We start from the raw sequence: 10,269 nt of genomic DNA on the forward strand, positions 1-10,269 counted from the left end.
TAGCTACATCTCATGTCATTTAAAATTATTTTTTTAAATATGTATCCATTTGATTTATTTCAGGATGCTTGGTATATCATTCATGATCTTAAAGCATCTTGAGGTTACCACGGTTTAACTTAAAAGTTAAAAAAAAAAACATTCAGCTTCAAACTTCTCATGAAACTTTCAGTGAGACTGTAAGCAGAAAAATGTGGAACAGTTCTTTCAGACATGCCATTTTAGGACCAAAGCTTTATGTTACATATATTTGCATTATTTATAGGAGGAACTGCAAGTTTTCTTTTTTCCCCCAATAAACTAATTGGAATGCTCATTAATTTAAAGTAATGAGTCGTCCTGAGACCTTCAGGGCTGTAAGAACGCCTTCTTTATGGAGTTTTATACTCRTCTTTTTTATGACGCAGCATCTCTGGCTTTTGTTCTTTTGTCATCTCARTGCCTGCGCTTCACTGACTGTGAATTTAGAGCTAGTTTAAGTATAAAGTTTAATACTTTCATCTGTTTAGACAGAGATGTAGTAAAGAGATTTCCCAGGAAAAGGTTGTCACAGAAGCATTTAACAAATACTGTGTTTTGTATTCATGTTCAGTATAATCAGTTACCATAAATTTACTGTTTTCTTCAGTAAATACTTTTTTGGAGAGCACGTTAAAAACAACATTCGCTATCTTGCTCACTTAAACTGAATTATGATTTAAATAGMTGCAGTTAAAACATCCAATTTCATTTAAAATACAAAATAGTAGTTTTGAGTTTTGCAACAGGCTGTGTTTATTTGAACTCAGGCTGTTTATAATAAAACTGGCTGCCTCATTGATGTCACTTTGATTAAAAATGCCAAATTCTATTTTCAGCATCAAATAACATCATTTACAGGCAGGTAATATTGAAAGATTTAATAAAAAACATAAATGACTAACTCACGTATCTGCATCTCTTTTCTTTAATTTACCTTAACTTGAGGGGGAAAAAACTATGATTCATACATAGCTACAGAAAACAAACAAAACAAGCTGTCATTCTTCAGAACCTCTTTATCTTTGCTGTAAAACTTTCTCGCTTGATTTTCATCAGCATCAACGGCTTCGTTCTTTTTTTTCTTTCTCACACCTTTGTCTGTGTTGCTTCTAGTGTGAACTCCCCCAGCCTGGCGGTAGCTGTAGCTGAGTTCGCTGAAGCCCGGTGAGATGTCACAGCTGTACTACAGGCGGACTGACAGCTCATCATACCGGGACCGCATCCCGTTGAGAATTGTGCGGGCTGAGTCGGAGCTATCGCTTTTGGAGAAAGCCTACCTGGGAGCCGTGGAGAAGGGGGACTATGCTAGCGTCAAAAAAGCTCTGGAGGTGTGTGTGTGCGCGTTCAGTGACTGGCAAATGGGTAAATGAATGAAGTCACTTGAGTGTCTGACTTATGAAGGACCAGATGGCTTTAAATTTGATCAGGAAAGAGTGGAAAATTACAGATCACATCTTTAACTGTAAGAAACAGCTGCTCATTTGTGAAAACACATTCAGTACGTACCGCATTAACAGGTGTCAGAACTGTATATCTTTTATATTATCTCACTGTCCTTAGAAGAAAATGAGTCATTGGTTTGCAGTAACGACACAATCCAAAGAGCAAACTAAAAAGGTCAATTTTAAGTGTTGTTGAATGAAAATCTTCCTGCTGCTTCAAACAGCTGTCTTCACATTTTTCTTGCTTTTCTGAAAAAAATGTTGATGGATATTTAAAAAAAAAAGAAGAACACTGCCTATTTCTTTGTGTGGTACAAAAACAAACAACAAAAAATATATATAACTATACACAGTATACTGCATTAGACTAATTTATTTGCAGTCAGAGCCAAAGGTTGTGAACACTTTGTCTAGCATCAATATATAATAGCCAGGTGTGTACCAGTACCTAGTACTTACCTGATATGTCAGAGGTGCCCAAAGTGGGGCCCGCAGGCTAAAGTTGGCCCCCCGAGCCATTTGATTTGGCCCACCAGCAGTTGTCCTGGTTACTAGATTGTAATTATGTTAAGATTAAACATAAAATACAAGTAACTACAAGATACATTTATATTAGTTTTAAGCCCTATACTGTATAGATATGCACACCTTATAGGACCCCATATACTCAAATTTTAAATTATGAAAAGTCCCATGAGCCTTTGAATTTTCTCCATGTCCATGAGTTGAAAAAAAAGCAAAACAAACAAACAAACAAAAAAAAGAATGTAGGCAAATACATTGGCTGCTGGCTTAATCATAAAAAAAAACAACTTTACTTAAGTATTTGCATTTCTTATATTATTGCATATGGCCCGTGGCCCTCAGATTGATTTAAATTTTGGCCCTCTCAGGGAAAATGTTTGGGCGCCCCGTGATATGTACTTAACTGGTGCTCACCCTGTACAAAATTAATATACTTGTTTTACACTGGATACTTACTTAATGTGTATTCTTGTAAAATAATTGTATGTTTTATCTTAATTTGTTTAATGACGTGTGSTACAGACTTCTTGTCACATCTTTGTATAAGAAAATGTGATTTTATTTGATCAGGTGATKATAWACAGTGAAGTCCCACAAAGTTGCATTTCACAGTTTGCAGACTAAGTYTTTCGCCATTTTCTTGATGGAATCCAACTACCCGTAGTTTGCAGTAATCCATGTTATATTGCGTAAACCTTTGTGATATCACAAAAGCTTTTTTTGTGAGTTTTCAAACTAATTTATAAAGAATATAATTTACTAATTCTGTAAATATTAGTGTAAATATAGTAAAATACACATGTCCTGTTTTTATTTATTTACCAGAATTTCTAATTGTTTAGCTCTCTTAAGATGCTACCCAAACCTGATGTATACATCTTTTCTGGACAGCATTCAATATTTGTGTTTTTTTCATGATTTGTGGGTACTCTAAGAACGTAARCCCCCCAGAAAATCAGGGATTCACTGTACCAGGAATGCATCAGGTACTTACCTCGTACGAAGCAGGTTTATATTAGAAAAACCTGAAAACTCAAAAAAACTGAGATTTTTAATAAACAAAACTAAACAAAAGGCTGTCGTGGCAGCAAAAGTACTTACAAAAAATGATGGCAGGACCAAAACATGAATGGCTTTAAAAGCTAAACACACCGACAGGGAACAAAAGAAAAGACACAGGATATAAAGGGACACTAACGAGCAGACAATGGGAAACACCTGGGAAGGGACAGGAGGATCAGGTGAGCATGGGCGGGGCCAGAGCAAAGACAGACAGGCAAAACTGAAAACACAGGGAAGAGAATCACAAAATACAACAAATAAAAATGAATACCTAGAAAATAAGTGAGGTATGTGGCAGGTAAATACCCAGTTCGTACTTGGTTTGTACCAAACTGTATGTATTGCTTCCCTCTATCTGCGTCACCTCTGAGTCACTGAGAGCAACCCCTAAAGCTGACCCTGATCGTTTTCTTCTTTCAGGAGGCAGAAATCTACTTCAAGATCAACATCAACTGCATCGACCCCCTCGGCCGCACGGCTCTGCTCATCGCCATTGAGAACGAGAACCTGGAGATCATTGAGCTCCTGCTGAGCTTCAGCGTCTACGTCGGCGATGCCCTGYTGCACGCCATCCGCAAGGAGGTGGTGGGAGCCGTGGAGCTGCTGCTCAATCACAAGAAGCCAAGTGGGGGCATGCAGGTGATCAGGAAAATGAGAGAAATGGATATAGATTTGATGCAAAAGTGCTATTATGAGCAAAGTCCAGTGACCAGTCCAGCTGCCGTCGAACCTGTTAGAAAATCTGATTTCTGATGTATTTCAACGTTAAAATGATTCCAGTCTTAAACATTTCATAGTGGTTCATCAAAGCACTTATAGGCTTTTATATCAGCAGTAATTTAACTTCATACAGGTAAAATTCCAAGGATTGTTTTCCAAGTGCAAATAGTGGCGGCTGCAGCAAGTAGTAGCACTGGTTAATCTGGCAGGATTATTATATTTTTGGTGGTATAAATGTAATACTGTGCAAATGTTTACAAAATAGTGTTGGAATTAGTTTAAGAAAATGGTAATCCACTTTTTCTTCTGCCCTTCTTGGTTTAGTTGTTAGCTTAGTTTGATAAATAAACAATTTCTCTAAAGTGAAGTAATGGGCTATCTATAACAAATAAGATCTYAATTGTTTATAACTTTTTCCTCAAGACATTGCTTCAAAGGATTTGAGCTATCTTTTAACTCAAAGCAAGCTGCGCAGCATCCACTTCTACAAAACCACATTTCCCAAAACACTGAAGGTCCTTTGGGTCCAATAAGTGATAAAAGTACTGTGTCAGCTAGTAAAATTTTGGTACTCATTAAATATCTTACAAGAAGTATGCCTAGAGCTTTTTGTACTGACTAACCGAAATAACTGACCTAGTATTGTTGGCAACAACTAAAGCTGACACCTCACAAAAGCTGTCCTCATAACTGTGTTTCTCCCTTTTGGAAACAGTCTTACATATTGGAACATAATGAGTACGCTCAGCCAGAGGAGAGAAAAAATAGATGAATAATTTGTTCAAAAGATAATGTACCCATTTTTTTTAATCATGGCAAAACTCAAAGCTCTTTTTGAATTCTGACGGTCATAAATAAGYCACTTCTTGTAGCGAAATAGAGCTGCCAGTTTGGAGCTTAATTGCTATAATCAGAATACTAGACGCAAAAAAAATACTTTAAGTTCTTTTCTTTTATCTTTACCCTGACACAAATGTACTAAATGAAGAGAAACAATGTGACACACAGCCATGTGTTTCATTTTTTTAGCTCATTTGCATCTTAGCAGAAGTGATGCACCTTTAAAAAAAAGAGCAAACATGGCTTCTATGAGCACTGAGGAGATATTACTTCTCCTTTTGTCATGTCCTCAGCTACATGAATTATCATTTTGAGGGTGAATGCTTAATGCTGAAAGATTGTGCAATTTGCTGTAAAAATAGCCAAAAAAGCTGAAATTAGCAGGAAAGTATCTAAAACGTAGCCAAAAAAAAACAAAGAACAAAGAACATGTTTGCTGAATTAAGCTGTAAGAAGCGGAAATTATAACATAAAGATGGCTTTAGCTTAAAAAAAATCTGAAATTAGCTAAAAATAGCTGTATGAACTTAGGTTGCAGAAAAAAGCTGAAATGAGCAGAAATCAGCTGAAAAAGAATAAAACCTAAAATACCAAGAMGTTTATAGCAAAAGAACTGAAAAGAGCCACCGAAAAGGCGGAAAAAGCTAAAACTATCCTGAAAATTGCTGAAGGGAGCTAAAATTAACATAAATAAGTTAAAAATAGCACCAGAATAAAGGTGAAGAGTACAGTAAATATTTATAAACATTATGGAAGGTGATGCTGAAACAGATTTATTCATTTTCTATGGGAACAAATATCTAAAATGGCTAAAATAACAAAAATCATAGCTGGAATGTCCTGAAGCAGCTGAACCTTTTGATGCATAAATTGTTAAAATAGCACAAAAAWTGTGGAACAAGATACATRCCAAAAGATCTACGGAAGAAAAAATGGATAGCATTCACACAAATGTGAAAACAGAGAACAAATGAGAAAGCTACTTTAAGAAAGAAACAGAAGCTCRGTGTTGGTATAGAAACAGATGTAAAAGAAGCCAAGTCTTAGAAGCCCCATCTGAAGCTCTCAGCTGTAACATCAATCAGTTGACACATTACCTCTTTAACTTAATGCTTTTGTAAGATAGCATTTCTTGGTGTCACATGAGTAAGCTGTGAAAATAGATCACTGTGGCACAAATCTCCCCATGAGAGGTCCATTGATCAGATTAAAATGCTGTGAGGGAAAGTGCATCTTTACCCAAACCTATTCGTAAGGATATTTGTTTTATGCTTTGCAGAAATTACTGATATTTATCTTATTTTATGTACCTTGAATGATGTGTTTTGAATGCTCTCACAAACACATGTGGAGGACTGCATTGGATTATCAGCATTTTAAACAGCTCCATGTATCATCCTGTGAGTATAGATAAGCATCTGTTGGAGGCACACTGGAACTCCTAGTGTTTCACAGTCAAAAAGAATCTTGTGGGTGTTTTTAAATCATTTTTTTATATAGAAATAGTTACGTAAGGATATCCTTCCTACATAGAAAAGAGGAAGATGTAAAGTAAGCACAGTCATCCTTTTTTGGACTCGAGCTGATTTCCGCAGTGTAATGCAAAATCAGAACTGCTCCGTGTCCCATTTTCTGTCAGCTTCATCTAAATATTTGTGATGTTGCCGGATGACAAGGGGATAAAACCGGCAGGGGAGGCTCAAAATAGAGCACTGTGAAAACAAAAGTAACACACACTGAGCTTTTGCAGATGCTATCGTTGCATGTTTAATCAATGAGTGGATGGTGGAAGCCTCGTATAAACAACAAATATGCATATCAGATAAAAGTAGGCTGTAATTTCATCGTCCCCCCCACCGCCCCACTGCTTTTATCAGACCTTCACACCAGTTATTCTGGTTATTTCGGCACATGCCAAGACAGTTTTGATGTAGATTATTTGAAGTTTTGTCTCCTCCCACGTGGAAAACAGAGCATTGGCTGCAGATTTTTTTTTGTTTTTTTGATCACCCATCTCTGCCAAATGTGACAAATCTCAGGATRACTCTGTGTTTAATGGAGGGACCGCTGCTGGGGTAAGCTATACCAGTAATTAGTGTCTACATTATTAAATGACTTTTGGGTGCAATCAGTATGATGAAACATTTCAGAGAGAATGAATCATTCCCCAAGAGAACAATACTCCACATTTAGCTCTCTCGGTGAAGCGGAGTGACATAGAACATCTTCTAATTCTGGCTCTTCTTATAAAAGACTTCATTCAAGTGAAACCATTTGATTTGAAAACTCCCAGCATACACCTGTGATCTAGTTTGAACTATTTTATGCATTTAGAAGATTTATTTGGACTAAAGCAGTTGAAYAATAATTCCCAAAATATCTCCCAAGAACATATCAATTTCCGACAGTTTGTAAAAATGTATTTGAGTGATTTGTGATATATTTTGCTGACAATATAAGTAYACACACTCATAYACGCTTTGGCAAAAACATTTCTGGTCCACCCTCATTTTTAGCCATAGGCAAAAATTAAGGCCGAAAATCTTTGAGAAGCTGGATTTATTTGTTAGACATTTGCAAACGATACAAATAGTTTGAGTGTTTTTTTTTACTCCTTTTAGTACCTTTATTTTTTCCTTCTTAACCCCAGAGACAATCGATCTTCGTGGAGCACATCAGCTCAGGTGGAAGGAGGGAGGGGAGGTTTCCACTTCACAAAACACACTCAAAGACATCATGTATCTCTCTGCGTGATGATGTAACTTGTTCAAAATCAAATCATTCTAAGATCCAGATCCCCTCTAAGAGCCATTCGTCCCACCTCTATTATTTATTTAACAAAATTTGAAACTGTTTAAAATGCTAAATTAAAACAGCTGTTTTATTTTTTTTTAATTATTAACCTCAATTTATAGATGCCCATGAATTTTTGTTCTTTGACAGTTTAGTTTAGATTAATTTTAATTTTATTCACGCCTTCTACCTTTTTATTTTTATTTTTTCTGTTTCTCCACTGCCTGGTCCTGATTACTAAGCACACCTGTTCCTTGTTTTGTCATTACAAATGTTTTATTTGCCTTTTGTGAGAGCTTATAGTTAGTTCTTGGTCGCAGCTTATTTCAGTTGAAGCAGTTTGATTTTATTTAGATTCATAACCTGATTCCTGCTGGAATTCCCTGCCTACTTATCCACATTGACAGCATTTCACCTTCCCAGCTTATTCTAGATCATTTTATTACCACTGGACGGGCAATGAAGTTGTGTTGAAAATTTTTAATTTGTTCTGTTACAAATGTCACTCAGTTTTTTCAGCTCTCATATAGTGCTTAGATAGGTGGCAGAGAAGAATTGAGATCTTTTRGGCTGCTCTCTCCCCGAAATTCATCTTGGTAATGCCTCCTTACAACGTCCTCTTCTTGCCACCTGTCATGAGTCTGCCTCCAGCTGATGTCTTACCATTTTTATATTTCTAGCTTTCACCAGTGAATCAGATAACAGACCCTCAATTAAAAGAAGCCAACTCACTCCTCTGCTGCACAACCACATATTCCCTCTGAATGATAAGGAAACAATTAAACAACTAAGGCGTACTTGGTTATTTGCATATTTAATTATCTGATTTCTCTCTAAATTGTGTGAAATCTGCAAACCTTTTTTTAAAATTTTGCTTTGTCCGTGTGTTTTATGTGTAAGAACTAGGGCTGTGAAATTAATCGAGTTAACTCTGATTAATTTTAGTGCTGCATGGGCATATTAAAAGTTTTAATCGTGATAAATCACAATTAAAATTTACAATCACTTCACTTTGGCTGAATATGTAGGTTTTTATATTGTAATGCACTCAGTGCATGCCAGGTCATATTTGTAAATGAGAAGTGGTTCTCAAACAGTTTACCTGGTTAAATAAAGGTTAAATAAATAAAATATATAAAAAACTCCATTTGTAACACATTATGTTCATATTATTTGTCTTCTCATGGCTTATTTTATTTTATTTATTTATGTTTTGCTGACAACTGTGACCTCAGTATCTATCTTTCATTCCTCATGTAGTGCTCATTGGGAATGAAAATCCTTGAGTTCTTGATTTAACCTCATTATTCTGCACAAAATTTAACTGACTCAAATATGTTTGGAGCATTTCTAGGTCCTGTTTTATTGTCAAAAAATCATGTCTAAGCATCAATTTTGTTTTCTAAATAAAAACATTAAAAACTAATTATAACTCAAGTAATTTATTTTATCAATATGCAATAGAAATGTATATTAAATTTAAGATTAATCATGATTAATTCACAGCTACTTTGGGATTAATCAGATTAAAAACATTAATCATTTGACAGCCCTAGTAAGAACGTTTTATCTTCAGTAGTGGATCAGTCAGTTTGCTGGTGTTCAACCAAGCCAAGAACTGCCAAATGTGGGGAAAATAAAAATAAAAAAGCTTATGAGGAGTATAAACTGACATCACAAGCCAGGGACAGAATGTCTTACCTCGGTTACATCAGTTACAGTAATATATGTGTGGGAGTGAAGGTTTTTCTTTTTTTCTTGACTCTCCTAAAAGGTCCCCCCTATTTTATTGGACAAGCAGTTTTCTGACTTCACCCCTGACATCACTCCCATCATTCTCGCTGCACACACCAACAACTATGAAATTATCAAGCTCCTGGTGCAGAAAGGTGTGTCTATGCCACAGCCGCATGAGGTGAGCAAAGCACATTATCTCAGAGTAATGATGTACTTTCTTTGCATCCAATGATAAACATATATGTGGTTTATTATGTTTAAATGCACATAAATTAAAAAGTCATGATACATTATGTATTATGAAATGTTTAAGTATTATATGCAGATGTACTCAGCTGATATAATAAATTCAGGATGAGCCCGGACCCAGATCCCCCGTCTGAACACAGGGAGGCCTCATTAAAATGTGCCCATGCTTTGTTTGATGTTGCAGGTGCGCTGCAACTGTGTCGAGTGTGTGTCCAGCTCAGACGTGGACAGCTTGCGGCACTCGCGCTCTCGCCTCAACATCTACAAAGCGCTGTCGAGCCCCTCGCTAATTGCGCTCTCCAGCGAGGACCCCTTCCTCACCGCATTCAGGCTCAGCTGGGAGCTGCAGGAGCTCAGCAAGGTGACGACGACAGAGACACTAGCTGCTAAATAGAGATTTCACTGACCATGTAAACTGTGTTTTATTGATTGTCTATTCTTTTAGGATGAGGCAGATTTTTACAGATGAATTCAAATTGAGGGAATAWATGATAAATGTTGCTTGATTAGAAAATATATAATTTTACTTTATGCRTTAAAAGTATCAAAAACTGCTTGCTCGTTTTCAGCTAAAGTATCATAGAACCTCAAGGATCATAATTCTTCAGCAAGRTTCATTTAAAAAATAAATGTTACATTGTCAAGTTTAATAATCCAGATTTACAAAAGCAAGCTCATTCCACCTTGATCATAACAAAAATAAAAATAGGAGTTGGTAAGCAGTGGCATCAGGCAAGCAGCTACAGTAAAAACAGGTTTAATTAATGTGTTTACAATTTTATATGATTTAAAGAAAGAATAAAAGGATTATTTTCTTATTGAAAATAAGCCACCATCAAAGTTTAATCTATGTTTTTAATCAGAGCTATTAATTAAAATA

The 10,269-nt window shown here is 36.0% G+C and overlaps 1 protein-coding gene across 1 annotated transcript in view; it reads left to right on the top strand.

Moving 5' to 3' along the window:
• trpc4a (transient receptor potential cation channel, subfamily C, member 4a) overlaps positions 1 to 10,269 on the top strand; it is a 34,533-nt gene that overhangs the window by 2,866 nt on the left and 21,398 nt on the right. Inside the window, exons 2-5 of the mRNA XM_014003280.1 lie at positions 1,135 to 1,349; positions 3,471 to 3,689; positions 9,178 to 9,318; positions 9,574 to 9,750. Of these exons, the coding sequence (XP_013858734.1) occupies positions 1,191 to 1,349; positions 3,471 to 3,689; positions 9,178 to 9,318; positions 9,574 to 9,750 (696 nt within the window). The 5' untranslated portion in view covers positions 1,135 to 1,190. The remainder of the gene's footprint in view (positions 1 to 1,134; positions 1,350 to 3,470; positions 3,690 to 9,177; positions 9,319 to 9,573; positions 9,751 to 10,269) is intronic.

The sequence above is a fragment of the Austrofundulus limnaeus genome, unplaced genomic scaffold, assembly GCF_001266775.1.
Source record: "Austrofundulus limnaeus strain Quisiro unplaced genomic scaffold, Austrofundulus_limnaeus-1.0 Scaffold17, whole genome shotgun sequence".
Taxonomy (NCBI): Eukaryota; Metazoa; Chordata; class Actinopteri; order Cyprinodontiformes; family Rivulidae; genus Austrofundulus; species Austrofundulus limnaeus.